Source organism: Falco cherrug, chromosome 7 (assembly GCF_023634085.1).
Source record: "Falco cherrug isolate bFalChe1 chromosome 7, bFalChe1.pri, whole genome shotgun sequence".
Classification (NCBI taxonomy): domain Eukaryota; kingdom Metazoa; phylum Chordata; class Aves; order Falconiformes; family Falconidae; genus Falco; species Falco cherrug.
In genome coordinates this window covers 51,038,193-51,065,748 of record NC_073703.1, presented here as the reverse complement: position 1 = coordinate 51,065,748, position 27,556 = coordinate 51,038,193, and the positions used below count along the sequence as shown (strand labels likewise).

General features: G+C 39.6%; 1 protein-coding gene across 14 annotated transcripts in view; it reads left to right on the top strand.

Moving 5' to 3' along the window:
* Nucleotides 1-27,556, top strand: part of SIPA1L1 (signal induced proliferation associated 1 like 1) — a 220,904-nt gene that overhangs the window by 174,716 nt on the left and 18,632 nt on the right. For all 14 annotated transcript variants that reach the window (XM_055715526.1, XM_055715528.1, XM_055715522.1 and 11 more), the window contains 5 exons: nucleotides 5,475-5,753; nucleotides 15,332-15,481; nucleotides 20,418-20,542; nucleotides 23,312-23,430; nucleotides 25,908-26,347. In XM_055715526.1, the coding sequence (XP_055571501.1) occupies nucleotides 5,475-5,753; nucleotides 15,332-15,481; nucleotides 20,418-20,542; nucleotides 23,312-23,430; nucleotides 25,908-26,347 (1,113 nt within the window). The remainder of the gene's footprint in view (nucleotides 1-5,474; nucleotides 5,754-15,331; nucleotides 15,482-20,417; nucleotides 20,543-23,311; nucleotides 23,431-25,907; nucleotides 26,348-27,556) is intronic.

Below are 27,556 nucleotides of genomic sequence, written 5' to 3'. Positions count from 1 at the left end.
TCCAGAGAAATTGCTGCAAATTGTAGTCCTTCTTTACTCGGCAGTAGATCCTGCTGCATCTTGCTCAGTTCCCAGCCATGTTAAGCCTAAGGCTTGTCAGCTGTATTATTGCTTTCATGGCTTTAAAATGCTGCTTGATCAGAAATAAGCGGTAATATGTGCTTTTTTTTTTTTCTAAACTGGGCATTACATCCCTGCGTTTTTCCTGAACTTGCACTAAAGCTTTTTATAATTTTTATTGCTCCCATCTGAACTCTCTGCAGTTGTCTGTAGCATTTAGCCACATCACTAAATCTGATTCCCATGTTGCTGGCATCCTGTATTAATATCTTGTAAATGCTATACGATTAAAATTGAATGATCTTTAATAGACTAAATTTGCCTGCAGGCTAGCTCAAGGCTTATGCTGATTTGCCAAGAAGCAGCAAGTACAGTTATCAAAGTTCAGTGTATTCGGTATTCCTTGCAGTGAGAGACTGAGTTTTTTGCAGTGCTGTTTTCTAATCAGGCAGTATCTCTGTAGGGGTAGATGCTAAATCTTATGGTTGGGGCTAAACTTCAATGCATATTTATTACGTGAAATTATGTCTCCCAGCAAAGACCTTGTACTTGCATAAAAGGAGAATCCGTGTTTGTTTCTACTGTGAGCCATATTAACTCCTTTTGTAACTGGTAGTAAAACAGGAGCAGAGAGAAAGGGAGTTTTATTTGTCCCTTAGTTGTCAGTGGAAAATTGAATACATGTCAGGGATTAAAATAAGCAGTGGCATAAGGTCCCCTGTAAGGTATTTGGGAAGCTTTTGTACAGTATTTAGCAGCCCAAGCAAATGGAGAGTTCAGCTGCAATCATAGCAAAAGGATTAGAGCAGAAAAATCTGTGTGGAAAGCACAGATCCTGTTATTCTGAACTAAATTAAGGACAGCCAAAAGCAGACTTAACTTTAGTGTATCCAAACCCATAGTGGGAGGAGAAATTACTGCACTTTTTGAAATACTATACTCAGCATCAGTGAGTTTTGTTGTTTTCTAGTGAACAAATGTTCATGGTGTGTTATTGTCTGGTTATAAAATTTCATAAAGCAACTCTTTATCCTGCTTGCTGTGTCCAGAATCATCAAGGTTTAGGAACTGTCCTGAATTTGTAGCTATCCTATATACATTACTAGATAGTTGACTTAAATCGGCACAAAGCAATTTCTCTCTTGGGCAATCAGTTTTCCAAAACTGAAGTCCATCTCTTACGTCTTCTGGAGGTCATTTAGTATTTCTACTACAGTAACTTCTACCGATCATAACTAAATTGAAGATCAGTTCTGTTTGGTATAGAACATTCATATGAGAAGCAATCGCTGTCCTAATAAAAATTGATTGACATGAAGTTGAAGGGAGAGCAGGGCTGCGGTTAGATGAGATGACTTGCCAGCAGGCAATGTGCAAGGTCAGTAGCACATACAAAAATATATCCAAACACCCTGATTGAAAATCTAATGCCCTACACAGAGGCAGGCTTTGTTATGGCTGTATCTCTATTAGAAGATGGTCATTAAAACGTTGCCGCTGAACTCATTTAGTGGAGTGATTACTGACCCTGAAGTTAAGGACAAAGCAGCAAGAGGAAATTGTGTATTCTTGCTTTTTAAAACTGTAGCTATATCTGCAAAAATAGAGGGGAAACCTGAATTACTGAAGTATGTAATCTCTAGGGAAAGAATGGCAGAGACATAAAGTATGAAAACAAAAAAGAAGGGTATCAAGATGTTAGTTAGGTTGTGAGTGGACTTCAAAAACAAATCTCCTGATCATCCCCATCTACCATGCAGTGGTTCACATCACATAGTGGCCGGGAGCACACAAACATTTCTATTTACATGAAGCTGAACTATGTGTGCTTCAAAAGCACACCTTGTGCCTTCTACTAGTTTAATTTGCAGGTCAAGACTAGAGAGTATGCCAAAGTCAAACCACAAAATGTGTGTATTGTGGACAGCAAGACCTCAACACTGACTGTTTCACTTTGTCTGTTCCTATTAGACTGCACAACTTGCTAACGTTGGTATAGCTGGATAACAAGCTGTTTTGTATTGTAGCTGGGAAGAGATACTTAGGGAAGAGCTAAAGTAAAAAATTTTGCACTGATTGCTTATTTTTCCTTCCCATTTCCTTCTTTTCCATCCTGTCCCTGCAGGATAATGATGTGTGTAGGTAAACAAAGTAATCGCAATAAAATAATCACTTAGAAGCATATACATTTGTCAAGAGAAATACCAAAATTATCCTCAGCAAAGCTGAAGGTCACATCTGCTTTCTAAATCTCTCATTTTGAATGTATACAGAAGTTTGTGCTGGATCTTCTGTGGACTGCATTAGCTGATGTCCTGTTTTACTCTAGTTTTTCTGCTGTCCTGCTACTGTACATCCTCAGGAAGCAATGGGCATCTTTTGGGATTGGCCTCTGCAATTTTTAGCCAGTGGTTTGTTTTCATAATATGCAAATTTACCAGCTGAGGTACTCTAAAGCCAAAGATGTTTGAAAATGAAGTGTAATGCATTATTTCATGGGAATCTGGTCTTTTCATGGCTGTTGATGCAGCAGAGAGATTTATTTCAAAAGCAACAAACATTTCAGGTCCTACTTGTCTGGGTGCAGGGAAGTTTCAAAACCCGTGGCGCTTTTTTTTTTTTTTAATTAGGAAAGGGAAGATACTCATCTAGCAGATGTTTTAGCTTTTATAACGCAGTAATCAGTTGAAGAGTATCAACTTGCACAACTGAAGTGCTGCAGTGGGTGGCTATAAAATCTTCAGAAGGGATGGGCAAGGAAGGTGAGGTGGTGGGGTAGCTCTGTATGTCAGGGAGTGCTTTGATTGTCTAGAGCTTAATGGTGGTGACAGTAGGGTTGAGTGTTTATGGGTAAGAATCGGGGGAAGAGCCAACAAGGCAGATACCATGGTGGGAGTCTGTTATAGACCACCCAACCACGATGAAGAGGCAGACAAAGCATTCTACAAGCAACTGGGAGAAATCTCAAGTCACTAGCCCTTGTTCTTGTGGGGGACATCAACTTGTCTGCTGGAAACACAATACAGTGGAGAGGAAGCGATCCAGGAGGTTCCTGGAGTGTGTGGAAGATAATGTCCTGACACAGCTGGTCAGTGAGCCAGCCAGGGGAGATGCCCCGCTGCACCTGCTGTTTGTGAGCAGAGAATGACTTGTGGGTGATGTGGTGGTTGGAGGCCATCTTGGGCATAGCAATCATGAAATGATAGATTTCAATTCTTGGAGAAGTAAGGAGGGGGTCAGCAGAACTGTTACCTTGGACTTGCAGAGGGCCGAGTGTGGCCTGTTGAGGACCCTGGCTGACAGAGTCCCCTGGGAGGCAGTCCTGAAGGGCCACGGGTCCAGGAAGGCTGGGCATTCCTCATGAAGGGAGTCTTAAAGGGGCAGGGGCAGGCTGTCCCCATGTGCCGAAAGGTGACCGGCCTGGCTCAACAGAGAGCTTTGGCTGGAACTCGGGAAACAAGGAGAGCTTACCATCTCTGGAGGAAGGGGCAGGCAACTCTGGAGGGCTGTAAGGATGTCACAAGGTGATGCAGAGAGAAAATTAGAAGGGCCAAAGCCCAACTAGAAGTTAATCTGGCTGCTGCTGTAAAAGAGAATAAAAAATGTTTCTATAAGTACATTCTCTGGGTACCCAGCTCCTGAGCTGGAAGGCAGGGACGAGGGGCAGAATGAAGCCCCCACAGTCCAGGAGGAAACGGTTGGGGACCTGCTGCTCCCCTTGGACACAGACAAGTCTATGGGGCCGGACGGGATCCACCCAAGGGTACTGGGAGAGCTGGCAGAGGAGCTCACCAAGCCGCTCTCCATCATTTATCAGCAGTCTGGGCTAACTGGGGAGGTCCCAGCAGCCTGGAGGTCAGCCAGTGTGACACCCATCTACAAGAAGGGCAGGAAGGAGGATCCGGGGAACTACAGGCCTGTCACAGCCTGACCTCAGTGCCGGGGAAGGTTGTGGAGCAGGTCATCCTGAGCGCCATCACACAGCACATGCAGGACAACCAGGGGGTCAGGCCCAGCCAGCGTGGGTTTAGGAAAGGCAGGTCCTGCCTGATGAACCTGATCTCCTTCTGTGACAAGATGACCTGCCCAGTGGATGAGGGAAAGGCTGTGGGTGTTGTCTGCCTGGACCTTAGGAAAGCCTTTGGCACCATCTCCCACAGCTTTCCCTGGAGACACTGGCTGCTCACGGCTTGGACGGGTGCACCCTGCGCTGGGTTAAAAGCTGCTGGACGGCCGGGCCCAAGGAGTGGTGGTGGATGGAGTTACACCCAGCTGGTGCCCGGTCACAAGTGGTGTTCCCCAGGGCTCAGTGCTGGGGCCAGCTCTGTTTAGTATCTTTATCGACGATCTGGACGAGGGGATCGAGTGCACCCTCAGCCAGTTTGCAGGCGACACCGAGCTGGGGGGAGTGTTGACCTGCTGGAGGGCAGGCAGGCTCTGCAGGGGCATCCGGGCAGGCTGGACCCGTGGGCCGAGGCCGGTTGTACCAGGTTCAACAAGGCTCAGTGCCGGGTCCTGCACGTGGGTCACAGCAGCCCCACACAGCGCTACGGGCTGGGGGCAGAGCGGCTGGAAAGTGCCTGGGGGAAAAGGGCCTGGGGGTGCTGGCTGACGGCCGGCTGAACGTGGGCCAGCAGTGTGCCCAGGTGGCCAAGAACCCAACAGCATCCTGGCTTGTGTCCAAAGCAGTGTGGCCAGCAGGGCAAGGGGAGTGATTGTCCCCCTGTACTGGGCACTGGTGGGGCTGCACCTCAAACACTGTGTTGAGTTTTGGGCCCCTCACGGCAAGAGGGACATTGAGGTGCTGGAGCGTGTCCAGAGAAGGGCAACGGAGCTGGTGAAGGGTCTGGAGCACAAGTCTTGTGAGGAGCTGCTGAGGGAACTGGGGTTGTTTAGCCTGGAGAAAAGGAGCCTCAGGAGAGACCTTATAGCTCTCTGCAACTACCTGAAAGGAGGCTGTAGTGAGGTGGGGGTCAGTCTCTTCTCCCAAGTAACAGGCGATAGGACAAAAGGCAAAGGCCTCAAGTTGAGACAGGGGAGGTTTAGATTGGGTATTAGGAAACATTTCTTCACTGAAAGGGTGATAAAGCATTGGAACAGGCTGCCCAGGGAAGTGGTTGAGTCAGCATTCCTGGAGAGGGATTTAAAAGGTGTGTAGGTATGGTACTTAGGGACCACAGTGGTAGACTTGACAGTGGTAGGTTGATGGTTGGACTCTGATCTTACAAAGGTCTTTCCCAACCTAAACAATTCTATGATTCTAAAATCTGTTAAATATGTGTCTAAAAACCAAAATCTTACATTTACTGTGTCATAGAATTAATTCAGTTTCTGTCTTCATTTTTCTACTCTTGTGAACAGGATATATTTAATTTAGGTTTTTATAGCAGCATGTTAAATTTCTTCGTTTCCAGGAGTTCTTCAGAAAACTACCGTATGCCAGTGATGGAATACAAAGTGAATGAAGGAATGCCGTATGAATTTAAATTTCCCTTCAGAAATAATAACAAATGGCAGCGAAATGCAAGCAAAGGACAGGGACCTCATGTGGCTCAGGTACCATCCCAAATACAAAGTCCAGTAACATCTAGGATTGGATCTGGGAAAGGAGAAGGGAAAATGCCACCCCCAGAACGAGCAGCCAACATCCCCCGAAGCATCTCTAGTGATGGACGCCCATTGGAGAGCCGGAGGTATGTGTTGTCTTCACAAATGGCTTTTCATCGCTGCTCAGAATCTTGTCTGGAAAAAAGCACAATAGATTTATCTAAGTATCTGAAGACTGCTTTTATTCTTGATATTAATTAGTCAAAAGGCAACATGAATGAGTGAAACATTAGCCAAAAGGGAAATGCCTTTCCTGGCATGATTAAACATAAAATGAAATGTTATAAAACTGTTAGGCTGTTTCCCTTCTGTTGGATGGTATTTAGTACTATTGTATTGTTATCTAAGTTCCAAATGAGTTGCAATTAAGGTTTTAGATGTGTTCCTCAATTTCTACATTTTGAAGAAGTAAATCAAAGTTTTAGCTCCTTTATAGGTTTGGTTGATCACTGGACTCGCAAGGCAGAGATAGCATCTAACAGGATGTTTAGCAAGAGAATTCTGACCAGCACAGAAAGCAAATTTATCTGGTAGGGGAGTTATCAAACTTTTTAGGCTAGAGAAGAGATTAAGTTTGCATTTCTCCAGGTGAATTGGGATTTCTTGTTGTTTTGTGTTTTTTAAAACAAGAAAACTTTATTATTAAGATAAAGGTATCGGGCACAATCTGTCACAGTATCTTCATTCTTTCATGGAAAAAAATGTATTAGATAGCACTCAAATGAACTGTCATTGTTTTCACTATCTATACAAATCTGTTACTGTCTGCATTTACAAAGATAACTGTTAAGGGAAACAAGCTCATAGCTTATATTTCTTATTTTGGACAGTTCCTTTAAAGCTGTAGACAGATTCTGATCATGCTTTTTACGCTGCTGAAACATACAAAGCGGTGGAGAGAGAGGATGTATATTGTAGAAAAGTGAGAGAGTTGTAATTAATTAAAGCATTTTTCACATCTTGAAGAATTGGGGATGAAAAAAAATACAATGTTCAAAGGTAGTATGGCCAAGACCAAGAAACTACCTATACCTTCTGTATAGGACACATTGTCAAGAAGTTAAAGTAGTTGGGGAGCACTTCATTTTCTTACTTTCTTTTTCATTAGACATGCCCTCCCCATTGTAGCTCTATGTAGGTTCAATAGTTAAAGCTCCCATCAGTGTGAGTTGCAAAAGAAAATTTGCGAAAGTGAAAGCATTAATAATTTCACAGCCTGTGAGAAAGGTTACAGAAACCAGTGAGGCACTGGGCTTAACTCTCTAATGAAGGAGTCCTCAAACTATGGCCCACGGGCCGGATACGGCCCCCAGGGTCTTCAGTCTGGCCCCCGGTATTTACAGACCCCCCCGCTGGAGGTTGGGGGGGGGAAACCAAGCAGCCGCAGATGACCTCCTGCCACTTCATCCACGTGCCGGCCCCCTGCTTAAAAAGTTTGAGGACCCCTGCTCTAATGGTACATTTGGACCAACATAAAAAATTGCATGGCTTCAGGTCATTCTGCATGTTACAGCTGAAGACAGGCAGATGCTGAATTTGAAGGTATAGGTATTGGGGGTTTCTTCTCTCTCCAGTGCTACAGAATCGCACTCTGTAGTTAGGGAAGGCATAGTAATACCTGGGCAAAGTTTAAGGTAGTGGCAGAACATCAGATGCTGTGAGTTTTTTCCAGATGTTTCCATCTCTTCATGGTATTAACCAAAGAGCTTTGTCTAGAGTCATGAGTTGGCTGTTCCATGACGTGCTGAGGACAGTGAGCCTTTGGCTGCACTGAGAGACAGGGTATTAATAACTGTGTTTTTCTTGTGCATAAAAAACTATGTGGGCAGTGTTGCACACCAAAGGCATCCAAAATTTATCCAGTCACTGGGTGCTTCTAGTTAGGGGTTATGGCCTGCCGAATGTTTGCCAAGTGAAAATTACATTTCTGTATACTCAGTGTTTGTTTTAAAAAAGTGGAACTTTGACTTTCTATTTCCTTAATTTTCAAGGCATGTAGTTGGGGGTTTTTTCCTCTGTGTTCTTTTAAGTATTTTTTTTTAATTATTATTCAAGAAGAGTTCTATTGGATCTTTTTATTCTTAGAAGTGTATTATCAAAGTAGCTTTTAAGTTTGGCTGGGAATTTTTCTGGATGCTTGAAAAATGTTTTCTGTCCTACCTTTCTGGTCTGGTAAACATGTTAGTCTTGGTTGGATCAAATTTAAATATAACAGCAGCTGCCTAAGGTTAATGTTTTTCCAGTTCAAGTGGAGAGAAGTACATTTTGTCATTTTAAAGGAATACGGGGGGGGGGGGGGGGGGGGGGGCGCGTGTGGGAAGCAATAGGCACACTCCAAGAGACATTTGTCTTTACTCTGTGTGATAAAAGAAATCTTTGCTTTTGGGGAAACTCAGCTTTCTCTATTCTTATTATGTAAACAAAGATGAGATTTTCATAGCTCCCTTTATTGTCTCATTTAATTTTTCACCACTATCTTTCATACTTCCCATAGCATAAAAAACATTTATCAGGAGGTGCTGTGATCTGTGTGTATTTCTGGTGCATGTAGCAGTGATGGTGCTCCACCGTGCTTTGTTGCCTAAGATTTGTTCTTTGCCTAGCTCTCAATTGGTTGGAGAAATGGAGCGCCAAAGTTAACTGGTAATAGGGATACTGGAATCTACACGTGTGGTCCCTGTAGTCCAAAAAGGCCCTCTGATTAACATGATTATAAACATGACCCCATCATATACAAGACGGGGTCTCTCTCTTTGCACTATTTGTGTTCTATAGAGCAATTTTAAGGGGTTTTAGAAAAAAGCACCTGTCATTATGGCTCATTAGCAAAGCAGTACAGATATCCTAGATTTCCTTACTACCATTAGAGCTCCACTTTCAAAAAGAAAGTACTGCCTAAGTGTCAGTGGGGCTGAAAACTTACCTGTGAAGATCCATATGGGTAAGTAATTTCAATACTAAATTATATCTGTAACTGCAATTTTGATCTTTGGTGGGTAGTCTAGATATCACTAGCTGTCACTTGTGTTTCTATGGTGCTGAGCCACATTTCAGACTTGCTAATGTTTGACTGATCTTAATACTTAGTTGTTTTGAGACTGGAGCTGGCATTTATTGCTCTGTGCTCCTGCCCTTTGACTGTGTGTTCTTCATTTATTGAGCCAGGTGCAGTGACAGTGACAGCAGATCTCATCTGCTGCTAAGTAACAATGATCTATAGTTTGTGATCTCTTTTAAGGGGCATAGCAGCTGAGAAACCCGTAGTAAATTGACCCATGTGGCTCTTTGAACTCTGAATCTGAGTTGATTTTTGGACTAGTGCTGGTAGCAGGCATCCAGGACCACAGAAGGTCAGTACTGTCGTTAACCCTAGTGCCAGCAGCTGGGATTTCAAAGAATGAAATAGAGGCATTATAGTATTTCTGACTTATCACACCTGACGTGGTATTCATTTTAATAACAGCAATAAATCCATGACTTAGATTAAGTATTTAGAAAAAAAACCCGAAGACTTGAGGGATGTAATTTAAACAAAACCAGCTTAAAAGACCAGTGGTTCCCTCTGAGTATGATGTGCTGTCAGTGTACAGGGAGTATGGGTGTAACTCTTTTTGAATTATCTACTAGTGATATTTGACTGATGATCACTTTGTATAGCTAGAGTCTCCAAATATGCATACTGATTTGAAATAAATTTATTTTTTACTCATGTTGATATTTTCAATTTAGTCCATTTAACCATGTTAAAAATAAATGAAAGCTGCATTACGAGTCCTGAAAACAGGAGGATTTCACTTCATATACATAAAAACATCAAACATTTTTCCTCCCTATGGAGGCTGCTGTTGTAGTCTGTTGTGGGAGAGTAGCTTGCTTGACAGTCCCTGATTCTGAGAAGGCAGACAAACACCCAGCCCTGTGCCTGGCAGAGTACTTTTGCCTTTATTGGATTGTCTTCATGTGTCCAACTCACTAGCTTATTCTTCCTATTCCTCATAGCATGCTGGGTCCTTAAATGTCTTCATGATTGATGTGCGTATTTGTAGGCAGGAAAAATAATGCAAAACTTTATATACCTTCAAATAAATCTCTAATCTTACTGAAACAGTAAAACTGAAAAATCTAATAATATAAATGCAATACATTCCAAGTTATGTTGTCTTTCACAACATTAATTAGTCCACTTGGGACACTATATAGCCTATAACCCAGGAATAAATATCAGTAGTAAATTAAGAAAAACAACAATAAATCACATATGTGAAGTATGCCAGAGCTAATGTTATTGGAGAAGATGTAATTTTAGAGCTTCGTTGTTTTTTTAATTTTTTTTCCCCTTCCCGGTTTTCAGGTTTTATTTTGTACGTTTGGTTTCCAGACTTTACTCAGAAAAAAATGTGCAGGGAAAGGAGATGAGGTAGTGTTAGGTGATAATCTCCTTTTAATTAAACGGGAACCATCTTAACTAAAACTTGATTCAACAAACATTTGATAAGTGTGAAAACCAGGCAGCAAAGCGTGCTGCTGGACTGAACACTTCAGTGTGTAGTTCAGTACTGTTCTGGATGAAAGCTCAAGGCTCTTAACTAGAAAATTTCTGAGCCCAAATTTGAAACTGAATTATGACATGACTGCAGTCAAGTACTTGCTGTAAAATTCCACAGTATGGAAGCAGTAGAACAATATTCATTAAGACTGGTTTTATTGAGGACTTAGGAGCACAATCTTGCCCTAAAACTGCATACTTCCATGAATGATGCCTATGTGTAGTCAGTGACAGTAACTGCGCCAGTAGTATATAGGTTAATTCCTGCAGATAGATTCCAGCTAAAACTGTTCCCATATTATTTAAAAATCCTCATCTGCTGCCGCTTAGCTTGGATCAGCGATGTTTTTCCCAATATAAACAAGCAGGTGTCTGTACTCATCTTGCCATCTCCCAAGTGAGCATTGTAGCACATACATTGCTTACCTCACAGGGTTTGAGGATTTGTTATTTTAAAGTTTTCATAACATTCTTCAAATTAAAACGTACTATCGTGAGATTATATATTACGCTTTTCCTACTGGCACCAGGATGGCAGAGCTGGATGTAGCTAGCAGTGGTAGATCAAAGATGTCTTGGCTGTAGGGCCAAACTCACTCTTGTGTTCCAGTAACATCTGAGAAGAGCCATGATGATGTGTCGTGTCAAGAGCTGCTTTCTTGTTTGACAGTGGCCATCAGCAGGGACCAGGGAAAACCATAAATGGTTATAAGTATAAAGGAAAACTTCTTACCAGGTCTGACAGCCTCCTGGCTCTCTGCTGTTTAAGACCGCCTGGAGCTGGATGTACCTGTAGCACTGTATTTAACAGCTGTAGATGGTATCTCTTCACCCAAGTGCCTGCTGATTGGTCTCTTGATAGTTCCAAGCCTCCTGTTTGTTCTTGTGTCATGAGGGATAATGAATAATCACTGTTTGCTTGATCCAATGTATTTGACGTTTGGATGGATTGAAGCAATTGAATGACAAAATTATCATCTGTGGAGCCATGTAGCCTGTACAGTGTTTCTTCATACAGAAGCTACTCTGTACCTCAGGTTTTCCTGTTGCCTGCCTCTGTATCTTTTCTTGTTATAATATATTCTTTCTGAAATGCAGTGATCAACTTGAAGAAAAATATTCAAGAAGGTATACAGTGTGGTGTGAGAAGGTACAATATGACAGTATAACTGCATTTTTTGTTTCATTTGCTATCCCATTCCCCAGAATTGCTCGTGTTTTCTCTTTTTTGAATCGTTTAGTTTCCTTTTAACATGAGAGCGTTGAGTCATTGTTTTCAGATGTCCCATCTTGTGGTATTATTAGGATTGCAAAAATCAAACATTTGGAAGGTAAGCTTGCCAGAACTAAGATTTGCTGTGCAATTTTATTCAGAACTCTTGTGTAACCATATTTTCTGATACTTGCTGTGATTAAATTACAATAATTTCTTTTAACAGAGGACATCTGCCTCATTCAGTTCACACAGTGTATGCAGCTCATTAAAGAAGAGCTATTTAATATTTTATTTTCCTCTTCATTACTCCATCCCTTATTTACTGGATAGCATTCAAATCCTGCTGTAAAGATGCAATTGCTAATTCCCTTTTTAAGATTTACAGTGGCGCCCATTACTATAGTTTCTGAATACTTCATGGGTATTAATTAAACTTAATTTTCTAAACTCTTGTGTGAGAAGAGATGTCTTTGGTCCTCTTCAGATTACCAACAAAGGTAGAGAGAAATTATCTTCTAATCATTTACTGTGTCTTATTTTGGGCATCCCATATTTGGAAGTGTGCCCAGCATTGTTAATACAATTAATACATTAATACAATTAACTTAGTTTTGAAAAACTCTTGCGTGAGAAGAGATGTCTTTGGCCCTCTTCAGATTGCAAACAAAGATAGAGGGAGAAATTATGTTCTAATAATTTACTGTGTCTTATTTTGGGCATCTCATATTTGGAAGTGTGCCCAGCACTGTTAATATTTTATATATTCAAATTACAGCTTCAGTTGACTTCAGCTGCTTTGTGAAGTTTTCAGCTCAGGAGTAAAACAGGCCCTGAAATCAAATGAGGCCTTTGAGAAACTTGCAATTAGTGACAATGAATGAAAAATTTTCTTTAACAAATATGCCAGTGGTCATACTGGAATGCTGCAGCAAGTGCAAGGTAACAATTCAGTTTTGTAATACAGTCAGCACTGAAATGCCTTAACTGTAAGGCTGTCTTTTCTCTTATGGCAGCCTGTGCCTCTTCCACTTCTGAGCTGTGCAGCTCTTGCAGGAGAAGTTATAGCACTAAATAAAACTGCATGAGACAGAGGTCCTAAGGGAGAAGGCACCTGTGTATGGTCATGCAACTAAGGACTGCCTTAGGCCATAGACACGGAGCATGCTAAGCTGACATTTTTCTTATGATGTGTATATTACATACCTATGCACACTGAAGACAGGAAAATTGCAGCTAATGACATGGAAATTAATCTATGAAGAGCAAGACGGATGCTTTCGATGTCTCTGTTGTCATACTAAACAAAATAACATATGCCTATCCCACTCACTGCATTCACAAAAGATTATTTTCTTCCCATACTTGGCAAGGCTCAACCAGTCCTTTCAGGATGAACTAGATCTGTTAGAACTAAATCATGCATGGAATAATCTCAGTTCAGTTGACTACAGTGTAAATTGTTTCTGTTTAATGCAATGGACGCTTGGCCTGTTTTTAAATTCAATTATGGGACTCATGCACTTAACCATTTTGGAATTTCTTAAAGCTGTCTTTTTTAAATAGATAATAGTTTGTTTTAGTTTGGTTTTTAATTATAAATAAGACAAGCACAGAATATCTTAACTATAGGGGTATACCGGTAACACAATGCTCCTTTTGTCTTGGGAAGTGCCTTTCATCAATAGGTTTCAAAGCAGCTCAAAAAGTCAATTCAAACTAATTTACTCTAAAGTTCTTTTGTCTTATTTATATGTTTCACATAAAATGAAATGTCTTTCACTGTTAATGTTTTTTAGTGCTATTGTGAACTGTACCAACAAAATGGATTGCTGCTTTAAATAATAGGATGTCTTACCTGACTGGTTTGCTCATTGCTGTTGTTCAGACCACATTTATAATACAATTTTGTTTGCCCTCGAGGTCTTTCCTCTTTGTAAATGAGTTAGAACTCCATGACACAGTTCTAAAATCTCGACATTCCTTCTGAACAGCGCTGTCGCTTTTTGGTAAGGCATAGGAAGTAAAGAAAAGGCATAGCTGAATCTGAAGTGAAAATGTAAGCATTTTCCAACAGGATATCATTTTACAGAAATTGTTTGAGGAATAATTGGTTTCCTTGCCATAAATTCTGATTTAGTATTGGGGGAAAAAGGTCATACTTTTAAACTGTGTATTGCTCTGCAAGCATAACAGAGTTTAAATGTGCATGCCTGTATAGATGAGTGAATGCTATTGGAAGTATATATTTCTGTTAGCCGAACTCTTTCTTTATGTGTGTGTGTATATATATATTTTTATTATTATTTTTTGTCTCTAAATGTGCCACTGGAAAAATGAGCTGCTTGGTTCATGACTTCCTGCATTTCCAACTCTTGAACTTGTTCTTTGCAATCAAGTATTTCAGAAGTGTTGCTTGATAAATGTGAGATAAGTTAAATTCAGTTCAGTAGACTAGAAAGGAATTACTGGACTTGGTATGGTATTTGTGATGGTCAGGTGTTAGATCATTCCTTTCTTGTGTAGGAAGAAGAGTTACTGGGTAGTCATACACACTTTGTGATGTCCCAGATGATCAAGGCATTTGGTCCAGTCCTAATGCTCTTTCCATTTTAAGTTCGTTTACTGTTTTTTTTGCAAAGTACTGAGGGGGACAAATGCACATTTGATATAAATACATATACATACACACACTTTGGATATATACACACATACGTAAGTAACGCTAACCAGTGTGATGGTTTTTTTTCAAAGGAGTTTTTGAACCTTAAAAGTTCTTATAGTTTTATGGTGAGAGCTCATTAAAATCTGCCACTATTTTACAGATATAGATTAACTGGCTAGGTTAAGATCTTCTAAATCTCCAGACCCAAGTTGCGTACTGAGGCAACTGAGTGTTTTGCTGAAGTCAATATGCGTTTTTTTTAAATGTTGAAAGTTAAATTTCTGTTTACATCATGTAAGTTACAGTGTTTTTCCCAGATAAAATGAGTAAAGATTTGTCTTCACAGCAGGATTTTTGATGTTCATGGATGGTGTAATTCAAACTCCACTTAAATTGTGCAGAAGTTCTGAAAGGCTTTGGTCACCACTGAGTGGAACAAAGAACTAGATAGCAGCAGTGAATTCAGTTGAGGTTTGGGAAACAAAATGCACAAAACAGAAAAATGATCTAAAAAAGCCTTCAACTACAGAACAGGTCATACGAGTTGAGCAGTATAAGCCTGCTGCTTCCAACTATTCTGCCCAGGTGCACGTGTTGAAGTTCTAGCCTGTTTTATTTGCTGTATGGTTATTCTGACAGGAGAAGGCTTCATATGACTCAGGTCTGTGTTCAAATAGAGTTCTGAAAACTGAGAGAGTTTTATATTAGAATGTTTATATTAGAACATTATGGGGGTTTGCGGGGGTTAAGGTATTTATAAATAACATACCATTTTTTAGCCTTTGTGATTTAATGTGGACAAGTTTGGTGATGTAGAGGTAAGCTTCATACTCTTGGAAGGGTTTGCAGAGACAGCTTGCTACAGTTAGTTTAAATTCCAGACAAGAGTTTGTTTTGAGAATTAGAAATATTTTTTTTGTTTGGTATTTGTGTGAGGAACGTCATGCTATTCCTTACAAGCAGCCTGTAAAAACAAATCAGGACTTTAGAAACTGGGATACTTCCCCAGTGTGTGCTGGGATTTTCCTCCCTCGCTTGCCTCTCTTCGTTTACTCTCCTGTATCCAGTTTTTTCTATGGTTTCCAATAGATTAAAAAAGGAAAGATGTCTGATCTTTCAACTCACTTCATTTCTACTTTCTCTATGGTGCCATGTTCTTTGGTGTGATGTCTGTCATGCTTTGCACTGTGATATTGCTGTTCAGTATTTCTGATTCGACTGGATTGTTTGCTCTGAACAGGTTGTCTCCCGGTTCTGATGTCTACATCACAGTTTCATCCATTGCCTTAGCAAGATCGCAACAGTGCCGTAATTCTCCAAGCAACTTATCATCCTCAAGTGAGACTGGCTCTGGTGGGGGCACATACAGACAAAAATCTATGCCAGAAGGGTAGGCACCAGACTTTTTTCGTATTTTTTATAGGCAGGTTTTTTGTTCTCTGTTCCACTTGTTGTAATGTATATTAAACTAAAGAAGTGCTTACACAGCCTCCTGTTAGCTGTTGTTTACATGCATTAAAGTGTTTGTTTTCAAACATCAGTCATGCTTCTCAAAAAGTCTGTTTTAAAAGCCTCTTGTTTCCACCTTCTCTTTGTGACCTAACCTCTCTCTCTGATCCTAGTCTACAGCTACTCAGGTTACTATACAAAGGGATCTTCATGTATTTAAAAATCTTCATTAAAGGTACTGGTTTAATGTTGCAGATTGCTTCATTTTGTAGGTTTAGATTCTAAAGTAAAATAAGTGATAGGTTTGGGACTTTGCAGTCTGTGCTAGTAGTTGAAGCAAAGTATTGTTGAATGCAACTAAAATTTCGGATGTATAGGCACAAAAATGCTAATTAATCCACAGCTGGCATCTTTTTCACATATTCACAGTCAACCTGTTTTAAGGTGCTGTCTTTCAGCTTCCAGAAATCCTTAAACTCTCTGAAGTGATCCAATGTAAGGGGCATCTGGCAGAGGAATAAATTAAATCCGTATCATTTTCAGAGGGCACTGAAAGGAGCAATAAATCAGGCATCTCCAAGCAGGGAAGAAAATAATTGGCAGCAGGAGAGCTGTCTACCACATTCCAAATTACTTCCTGTAGAGAAGATAAAGGGACAAAACTGCTGATAGTTCACACTACAGAGCTTCCCTCTGAAGTCGTCTTGAGTACATTGCAGGTCACTGTGTGCAATTCATTCTGGTTTGGGTCTTTTATAAAGCAGAAGTATTTTTTTCTCTATTTAAAAAATATAGATTAGTAGTAACGTTAAATACCACTGTCGGGAACTGCTTAGCACAAGGTGCTGTCTTTTGCCTATTCAGGTGCCACTAAGGGGACGCTGCTCTGTGTCAGTCCAGAGAATGCTGCTCTGAGCATGTGTTTGAACAAGTGCTGCTTCTTGCTCCAGAGCACTGAAGATTTGTCCTCCCTGTCCCCCTTGCAGCTCAGTTTGAGGTTTTCTGAAGAGGCCGTGTCTTCTCTGCTGCATACCTTCATGAAGGCTTTGATTCATGACACTCTCAGGCCTGTTCAGGTCATTATTTAAGTTTGTGCTTAAGACCTACTGACATGAGGAGATTTGCTCTAAGCCCATTAAATGTTGCTGTAAGGAAACTAAATAGAAGGGTGTCCAGGGCTGTGGAGCTGGAAGAAGCACTTAACCTCTTTATACCCTACATACTTCCTGGCTCATTCGTGCCAGCAGCACTTATGTGTTGCCTTGAATTCTGAAGAGTTTGTGCTCCCAATATGTTGTCTGCTCTTTTCCAACCATGTAATTTGCTCTGAAAAAAAGGTATTGCTGCCATGTATCTTTACACCATCACAACCATAACTGCTTGAGTAGGAAGGGGATTTCAGCCATGCTAGTGGTGGTGTTTTGTATTGGCCTCAGAGCACACTAGCACCCATCCCAACCCTGTTGCATCTTATAAGTTAATTATACACATGCCCTACAGCATTCTTTGAGCATTTTGCAAGTTCAGCAGAGATGCGTCCTAGAAACCTTGTGTACATGGTCTTTTTGGTTTTTAAGTTCTAATTCAGTGCAAGGAAACACTGTTTAAATGGGATAATGAAAACAGTAATTAATATGAACTTTACATGTTCCTACTGGATGCCTTTTAAAAAAAGAAAACCCACTTGCTAAACTCCAATTATTTTACTATTGTGTTCTATTCTTACAGGAAAAGCACATTGCCTCCCATACTGTCCTTGTACACATGAATCGTATTTACTTGGGACTTTCCAAGCATTTTCTACCATGGTTAAATGGAAAGCATGAAAAATGCAATTATGAAGGAAACTTTCCTTTGCCTCAATAAGCAAAGTAATGTCTGTCACATTACTAAAAACCACTGCAGCTCCATGTGCATCTTCTGTTGACATTCATCTGAGAAACCAGATTAAGGGCAGCTTTGTAGCGCTGTTCAGTGAACCAGGTAGAGCTGGTCAGCATTTAACCCATGGCAAGACGTGTTGTAGCATTCACTTGCTAAGATGGTGAATAGAAGGATGGGCTGGAGTAGGGGCCAAGGGAGTGCCATGTCCTGAATGTAGTGTTCCTGAGGTGAGGCTCCAGTGTGCGCTAGTACACCAGCCCCTGAGATTTCCCAGTGCAGGAAATCTTAACTGCTTAATTTGTGTATACATTTCTTGTTGTATGATATGGCAGATTTGGAAAGTCTGTGAAACTTGAATGACTAGAAGCCATAGGTAAGAGTCCAACCTCTGTCAGGCATTGGTAAAACCAGTAACTGCTGCCTCTTCTAGATATCCTAAAACTGGGTATAATATCCTGGTCCATATCCTAAACTGGGTATAAGCAAAAACCTCCAGATTGGTCTTGATGTATGTATGTTTCATATACTTATCCTGTGTTTACATGAAGGGATGTATATGTAATGATTGTCGAATGTAAAAATGAAATTTAAAATGCCAAAATAATTAGTTTCGTCTTACAACATAGATATTTGAACAATTTCACTGTTCTTTTAATTCAGATTGATTTCTCTTTGGAGATTATTTTTAAAATTCATTCCTACATACCCTAATGGGCTATATATTTAAGCAGCATAGAATATAGCACCACCTGCATTATTATTCTTGCTTTCAGGTAGTCCTCTTCATGTAAAAAAGGCAATCTAGATACATTTCTTGCTGTTCAATTAGTGTAGCAGTGATTTAATGAAATAATTAGAAATGTGGTGGTTTTCTGTATCTCTAATGTTGAAAAAAGATCCCACATCGTAAATAGCCAAATGCAAAATTGACTGCTTTTGTATATATGAACACTACGGGGTTTATGTAAGAGGACAAAGTTTAGAAGTAAATTATTGATGCAGTGTAACTTCATTGCACCAAAGTTTCTTTGGGTTTTGGCTTTGCCTTTTAGATACCAACTTCTAGTTATTTTATTATGAAAACATTTTCTTCCCACAATACTTTACAAGTGTGAAAAGTTTGAAAATTACCTCAGACCAGTGTTTAAAGAATCAAATCAGCTTTTGAAATGTTGTGTTTAGGTGTTTTATCTATCTGTTGAATTAGTATTGAATTCACCATGTTTAATTTGGGTGTTTAAGTGAAGTCCTAGCTAGTATGTGTGAATAGAAAAAGAAAAGTGTTACTCACTTTGTGCAATTTCACTGTACGTTGTTTGCAGTCAGAAGGCAGATAATCCCGGTTTTCTTCACTTTTTTTTTTTTTTTTAATTTTTTTTATTCATCAAACTGTATGTTGGCTATACCAGAGAGTGGTGAACAAAGTAGGGTCATGTTTGGGTAAAGTTTAGGAGGCCCTAAATTCAAAATGGGACATTTTGGAGCTGTGCTGCATGTAACAGGTATATTCTGGCTGCTTGTCTTTGAGGATGGGAGTGGGATTTTGTTCTTTTAAGTCATATGATGTTTCTTTGGTAGGTTCATTTAAGCAAATGAGTACATGAACTTTCAAATGGGATAACCACACAGCTTATTCTGACAGTTGTGCGGAAGTCTGTTTTACATTGGAGGTCATGTGGGGCAGTCTGTAGCTGGTAGAGTGAGTGGGAAGTACAGTTTGGGTATTTTATTTTCTGTTACATTAGACATTTAGAGCCAGATAAACTCAATGATACATAGAGAATATATCTACTTGTAATTCTTTTGGTTGTTATTCTGTGCATGCGGAGTTTGGGAATTTTTTTTTCTTCTTCAAGGTATGTCTGATTGGGAAAAAAGACCCTCAGAAATGCATTGTTCTTTGTGAATTCTTAATGATTGATCTGCTAACTCTGAACCCAACTATAATTCTTACAGACTTAACTTAGATGTAATACAGAATTATAGATTTAATTCTTACAGGCTTTTAGGCATATAAGGCATGTAGACTTTGGTATGGCACAGAGGCACTGTGTATCTCCTTTGTCATTTGATTGTTCTCCTTGAGTTTGCTGTATCTTTATTGAGCTTTCTGAAATAGATCTGACTAATCTAGCATGATTTCCAAAGTCCATTGAACTCAGTTTTCCTTCTGCTCTATATGCTTTCGTCTAAAACAATAGGTATACATGTGTCACTGCTTTCCTACAGCTGTATTTAGTTTACACCAATGAAATTATTTTATGATCAAATAACTTAATAATTTTCAGAATTCATAACACCCAGGTTTGGGGAATCCATAGCCAATACAGTCAACTTTATGAATACTTACTTAAAATATTTGGCAATGTAATATTGTCCCAAATGAATCTGTGTTGTTTGCATCTATATCTGCATCACCCAGGTGTGACCTTACTAGTCTTTTTCTTAGAACCCAGAAAGTGGCTAAGATCCATGGGATTGTCCCACCAAAACTTTCTGATGCTCACCTTCACTAGTTCGAGGTAGCGCTTGCCCAGTTAAAAGGATCCATCCTTGATATTTTTTCTTGATAAACACATCTCATTTCCCTATGTGGCTTTTATCCAAACTTTTTAAGCTTTACTCATTGTGGTCAATTTTCTATAAACAGGTAATGGTCTAGTTGCCTTTCTATGTAAATGAAAATTAATAATTTTATTTCTGGACATTTTGGTCTGTTTTTTCAATTGTGTGCACTGTAACCAGATGATCTTGATCAAAGATGCGCATAAATTAATGTGTAGTGCAATCTTATGCATTAGAAGTATTAAATGGGTCCTGAGAACTGCCACAGAAATGAATACTTTTCCATTTACAAATCCCTCAAGCAGTTGTGCTATGCATCGGTGTGCCCTGTTTGACACTAGCTTCTTAAAAGCACTCTTTTCCCCTTTTGTAATGATTTTAAATATGCATAAATCTTATCTGCTTTGTTTTTTGGGGTGTTACAACAGGTTTGGAATTAGCCGTAGATCCCCTGCTTCCATTGACAGGCAGAATACGCAATCAGATACGGGTGGTAGCGGCAAATCCACACCCAGCTGGCAAAGAAGTGAGGATAGTATCGCTGACCAGATGGGTAGGTAATTAATTTTTTTCACAATGAGCGAGTGATGCTAACCACAAGGTGACTTTGGCAATACCTCTCTGTGCTGAGAGAACCCTCTTAAGCACTGTGTTTTCAGTGTCTTTGAAAGTTAACCTTGTTCGTCAGGATGAATAATTAGGTCTGGAGCATGTACTAGCTTCTGCAGTCTGTTTCCTTGAGACCTATGAGTATCACCTGAGGAAGAACCGATTTCAGTTCTTCATTTGATTGTGGGACTAAATCTACCTTAATGCTTTTACCCTGAAACACTGTCCTTTTAGAAGCAGTTGGGTAGACACACTCATTTGTCTTGCTGTTGAGGACTTACTTGACCTCACCTACCCTCCTGAGTGGCTTGGCTTAGTTTAATTTTTGCTTAGTTTGTCTAAAGTGCTTGTGATGCTCCTTTTCAAATGGTGCTATATAAATGCAAATTCATTGTTTGATCATTAAAGCTATAAAAATACCATGTACAAAATGGAAAAAATGCAATTAAAGTTTAAATAGTGAAGTAAATCTATAGCTTGGTAATCGCCTTCCACCAGTGTATATGTTTTCATTGCACTTTTTGCAATTAAGCTGTCAACTGAGGGAACATATTAACTACATAAAACAGCTGGGTGCTGAGAACTTGCATTGTTAAGCCTTCATTTGAAGTTTTTGCACATAGACCTTTTGCAACAGCTATGGCTTGACTTGAGTGGACACCAATGAGATTGACGCCAATGGAAATATTCTATCTACAAACAGCACTGATCCAACATGATGACCATGGTCAAGATCACTAGCTTGGTGGTTTATTTCTAACTTTGTTACCATAGATTAAACAGTTGCATATTTATTCTATTATACACATAGATCATTTTACTGCATCATAGCTTTTGTTCTGTATGACTGGACTAGTGTTGAACACAGAATAAGGTTCAGTAAGATCAGGAGTTTAGGCAAACGCCAACCTCAAGTTCTGAAGATGTACTTTGTTCATGTACCTTCACAACCTCAGTGAGCTGTGCCTTGTTATTGAAGCCATCTGTCAGTCCCTCCCTCACAACTCCCCCCATACTTCTCACTAAAAAGCTGTGATTATACTGATCTGCCATTCTCATTTTGACAGAGCGATTTTTAATTGCATATGTTTTGATACTGTGTGATGGTAATGACACATGTAGAACTGATCTTTTGCTCAGCATTACTTTTGCAGACCAACAGTTGGGTGTTGGTGCTGGCACTGAGTGGAGCTGCTAGCAAGTTCTGTTCTAAAATGTCAGGTGTCACTGTATTAGCAAAATAAATAAATAGAACCAAAAAGAAGAGGAAAAAATGTGTGGTAGAAGAGATGGCTCTGGCATTTGGCAAAGGCTGGGAAGTGCATACTGACATATAATCCCTGTATTTTATCTCTCCTGTATCGTCCTGCATTCATAGAGTCGCAGTTGGAAGCTGCATCTCTGACTGGAGACTTTATTGCCAGTCTGGTGAATCTAGGTGAAAGTTTGGTTCTATGACAAATAAGCACATTTCTACTTGGGATAATCTGTTTCAAGGTAAATAAGGCATTAGGTACAGTGAACCAACACACTCACTCCTTCCTGGCCCATCCTTCGCTACACAAGTCTTTTGTGCACCAACACTGCTTGCTACCACTTGCCAGGGGGAATCAAGTCTGATTATTTTTTTTTATTTAAAAAAACCCCAAAAACAAAACCAAAACCATTTTCATTTGTTTATAAAAAAGCTAATAATGCAGATCAAGATGAACAAACTGTGGCTGTGTTGGGGAAAGCACTGCTAATTACCATGGGTATTGTTAAGTATTGGATGTTCATAAGCACATATTCCACTTAAAAGCAGCATTTCTAGAAGTGCAGAATATTGCATAACCACAAAAGATCATGTAAAAAGTCAAACCTGAGAGATTCTTTTTAAAATACTGACCTTGGGCTCTGAGAAGGCATTACCTGCCTGATGGGCTGTGTCTGAACACCCTGTAGACCTCCATAGTTATCTCCTGGGAAAAAACAAGTTTAATTGGAAAGAGCACTCCTGTGAGTGCCCATGTAAGATGAGTGATTTGAATTCCATTCACTTCCGTCAGGTTTAGTTTATTAAGTATTCTTTTTGTACATCTATGCAGTTTCTGCATTCACAGCCAGCAATTTTTAAGGGAATATTGCAATTTCAATGTATTTGTTATATTCTCTTCAATTAGAAAATGTTTATTTAACTCACCTTAACTTTGACAAGAAATCTGTGTAGTAGTTGTACTGGAAAAAATATGTCCATTTAAGTGATCACTGTAGACTTTTTCTATTGTCCTGCCTTGTATAGAATACAATTTAAGGTAATGAGGATCTTCAGGGGTTTTTTAATCTCTTGTTCACAGGCAACGTGCATATAGAGATACAATGTCAATACTCTGTGGAAATGAATATTCTGCTGTTTTAATGCTTTAATACAGTGCTGTTTGAACAATGGGGGCATGATACCATTCAGGTTGTTCTAACAAAAGCCAGGATGGTTGCTGCTGGTTTTTCGTGAAGTATTACTGGCTTATGCCAGGCAGGAATGGGCCCTCACTTACTCACCTGTGTTTTGTCACAATTTGTATTTTTTTATTTGGAATGAATTTTGTATTAGGTATCTAAAGTTTTTGGCTAACAGTAGTGTTGGAAAAATCACAGTGTAAAATTAGATTACACATTTTCTTAGTTTGTTGTACTGCATATGCTCTTCAGTCCACTGTTGTATGCTGTATTACAGAACCAACATGCCATCTCCCAGCAGTATCAAAAGTACTGCCGTCCTTCAGAGAAAGCCCCAGTGGAAGACTGATGAGACAGGATCCTGTGGTTCACTTGTCTCCAAATAAGCAGGGTCATGTAAGTTACTCCGAAAAAGGGATTATTTAATGTTTTCCTTTTGTTCCACAAGCTCTTGATGATACCAAAAGTGTTGTTCAAAGTTACATTTCATGAGTGTCAGTTAAAAAAAAAGAAAGAAAAAAAAAATTCCCTGCTAGAACGTGGAGGAAGTGGTAGAGCAGACTGTTGTTTCCTGAATCCTACAGAAGCTAAGGAAAGATTACTGTGCTTATTATTTACTAGTTAATAAAGTTTTGTTGCCAGTTGAACAGCAACTTCTTGTCTGTTACCTTGTGATAAGTAAGAGGATTTGTGGGAGTTTACAAAGCTATTCCTAGGCCTTACATGTGAGACTTAAAACTTTACTAATACATTTTATAATGCAACACTCAGAAGGCTGCTTCTTTGAAACAGAATAGTGATCTTACTTTTGGGTTCACATTTTCTCTATTTTCCTTGTCTAGTATAGCTATTGCTTCCTTTCCATAGCCTACCTTGCACACTGTTGGAAGACTTTGAAAGGTCTGCTGGAATTCTGCTGAAAAAAAATCTTGTTTTACTTGTATTCAAGATCTAAATGGTAAATTCTGTCTTTGTGTCTCCACAGAGTTAGATATTCACACCTTCTTTGGAGACTGTCACTTCCTGATTTACATACAGAGAGATAAGATAAATGCAGTAACGTTCATAAATTTAAAATGTCTTGCACATTAAGTCATTAAAATAAAAAAATCCTGTAATTTAAACTTTAAATTACCCAATAAGCTGTATCACTTGGTTTTTTATTCATTTGTACAGTCAGCTAAAATACAGAGTTGCGTTGTGTGATTATACTGAAAGTATTAGTTGCATGTCTTTAACTGGTTCCTGTTATTTGCTCCTGCTTGCCAGCATTCTTCTTTCAATACAATTGGCAGTGTTACTTCTAGGTTACTAATTCATAACAACACATCTCTATTTAAAAAAAAAAAAAAAAAAAAACACCACAAGAAAACAAACACCAAAAAACCCCAACACCACACCTGTCTTCATATTCTTAGGAGCACAGACTAGTTATTACATTTAGATTGACCTGTTTTCATGAGATGTATTTGACCATATAATGATGTAGTACATAACTCATTAGCTTGCATGCAAAGTGCAGCACTGGAATTACTTATGCTTGCATTCTTCTCATTCAGTTGTTGTTGAAGTAAATCTTTATTATGTGGACGGATGAAGGGGAGTGAAGCAGTTTTTTATGAAAAGCAGTAACTTTAATCTGAGATAACTAAGAGTCCAGATCAACTTATTTAATATTTCTTCTGGTTTTCTTTCAGTTCTTTAATATAATACGAAACACGGATGCTGAGATTTCTTGCTCTCAGTATACATCCATTCCCTACTTACCTTCTTTTCCAGTGAAAACAGAAACAGTATCTAATATTTTGTATGTGGCTGGGATCTCTGCCCATGCCTGTTTGGTAAAACTCCAAGGATAGACAAATAGGGGAGGTGGTTCTAAGTCTCCTCTCTCCTGGGCCATCTGGTCGCCAAACAAATCCATTGCCTACTGAAAAACTGCTTCAATTCTGAATATATAGATGATCAGAACTTAGATAAATTCTGTAGATGGAAACTAAAATTAAAGAATTCAGATGGATATAAATACCCCAGAGAGGTAGGTGAGCTACTAAGCAGTGATGAGTGCATGGCAAGAAACTTGTCCTGTGATACAGTATTCTGCTAATGCCCCTTGTGGAATTGAGGGCATTCAGTTTCTTTGTAACAGCAAGTTGTAACCAAGGGCAAAGATACAAACCAGCCACGCACCGGTGTGCCTTGATGGGACCATTTAAAAGCATTGCATTAAAGCTTCCTTTCTTGCAATTCTACCTTTTGGAAAACAATTACAGATAAGTTAAGTGGCATTTCAGTGGTAGTTTGCAAAGGACACTCCTGCTGAGGGGGAAGTACATCCTGCTACAAAGGGGTAGAAAGAGCAGTGGTTATTTTGCCCTACTTTAATTATTTGATAGACAATTGGATTATTAAAATAAGGTGCACATTCTGCAGATTGGTTATGTTTCATGTCCTAAAGCATTGGAGTCTTAGAATAAGGATATTTTTATTCATAGTACTTATAAAGGAAATCAAAGTCTACGCAGCTCAGCCAATTTCTTTGGACTAGGCTGAGCAGAACTGTGCTTGAAAGGAGACAGTGTGAAGTATTTTGGGACAGAATACAAACTAACTTTCCCTGAGTAGTTAAGATATGGCTTCCAAATCCATATGAAAGCTTTTTATGAGCACACAGAACAGCCTGGGCATTGTGCTGGAATGAAATCTGTAGAGTTTATTAGTCTCCTCAATGTATCTGTCCAGTACCTCAAGGTAAAAGATCTATGGTGTAGTGGTGACTTTCATAACAGTTTATTTCCTTCTCCTCTTTATTGTCATAATTCTGAAATAAACCTACAAGTGTGGTTTTTTGGGGATTGTTGTTTCTTTTGTAGTCTGACAGCCACTACTCCAGCCATTCCAGCAGCAATACTCTCTCCAGCAATGCCTCCAGTGCTCACAGTGATGAGAAATGGTATGACAGTGGAGAGCGCACTGAATCAGAGCTGAACAGCTACAACTACCTTCAAGGGACTTCAGCTGATAGTGGCATAGACACCACTTCCTACGGACCTAGCCATGGCAGCACTGCCTCTCTGGGAGCAGCAACATCTCCCCGTACAGGGCTAACAAAGGAGAAAGTGGCACCACTGTGGCATAGCTCCAGCGAAGTGGTCTCCATTGCAGACAGGACATTAGAAAAAGAGAGCCACATGGACCGAAAGACTGAGTCTTCACTGAGCCTGGATATTCACAGCAAGAGTCAACCAGCCTCCAACCCTCTAACGAGGGAGAATAGTGCTTATAGTCTTAGTGATGCTGTCTCACATACAAGGTAATTTTCACCTCTTACGAGATTGACCCCTCCACACTCATTTTCCCATTCTCACTCTCTAACCTGTCAAAAGTAAGAAGCAGATGTTGGAGAGTGGTTTCTACTTACGCTAACCAGTGTTTTGAAAGATCTTGCTGTGCAGAATGCTTGCAAACTAAGACCACCTTTAGTCTTTGCATCTTCTACTGCCTGTAACACTAAAAAATATCTGAGAGCGTATTCCGTACTGCTGCCACTAAACTAATGTGAAACAGACACATCTGATGCGTTCATAAGGAATATCTTGCGCAACAACTGCCATTCATATGTGGATCAGAAAGGAGTTCAGTCCATTTATCAATGTACAGTTTAATATGGGGTTCTTTTTTAGTCTTGGAAGTACACATTTCAGATGTTTTACATTCTTTTCCCCAGTCTTTTTTCTTGGCAATCTGCTTGTAGTAAGTATGTTGAATACTGAGAGCAAGTTGCTTGAGAGTGCTAGCATGTAGATTTTCATCTCATTCTGCTGCAAGTTTGTGGGTAAGACATATTACAGTCACCTTCCCTCTCCCTCAGTTTTGCCACTTGTAAAATCAGCAATATCAATCACATATTATAATGTGCTTGAACACCTCACATTGAAAATACCCACTTCACAAGTTAGTCAGGGCTGCTAAAGGCAGGAAATATTTTAGACCATTTTCCTAACCCATTTCCCAAGAAGTATTCAGTGTGCTTTTTGAAAAATACTCATACTGTGTCATACTAGCAACAAGATAAAAATCACAGCTCTTTCAAGGAAGGTGTGTGATCATCATCATTTGTTGGTCTTGTGGAGCCTGACTGTTGCATTTTTATTCTTAAGGCACCTCTGTTTTGAGTGTGCCAAAATACCTGCAGACTGGAAGTCTGAAGCCATTTTTGCCAATCTACCTTTATGCAAGGCTAGATGTTTAACAACTCGTACAGTAGCTGCAAATAGGGTGTTGTCATAGAGACTGTAATGTAGTGAAAGGCCTCCATGTACTTTGTCATGGTAATTTTGACTAAGTAGTTGAACTCTAGGTTTCTGCCTCTTTGGCTGTTTTGGCTCTAAAGCTCATATTCAGTTAGTATAAATCTCACCCAGGTCTTCAACACCAGTGTTTCTAGTAGCTATGCATGCATGAAGGACGTGAGGAAGTTTGCAGAAAACACTATGCAGAGGGATTTACTTAAATTTTGGGC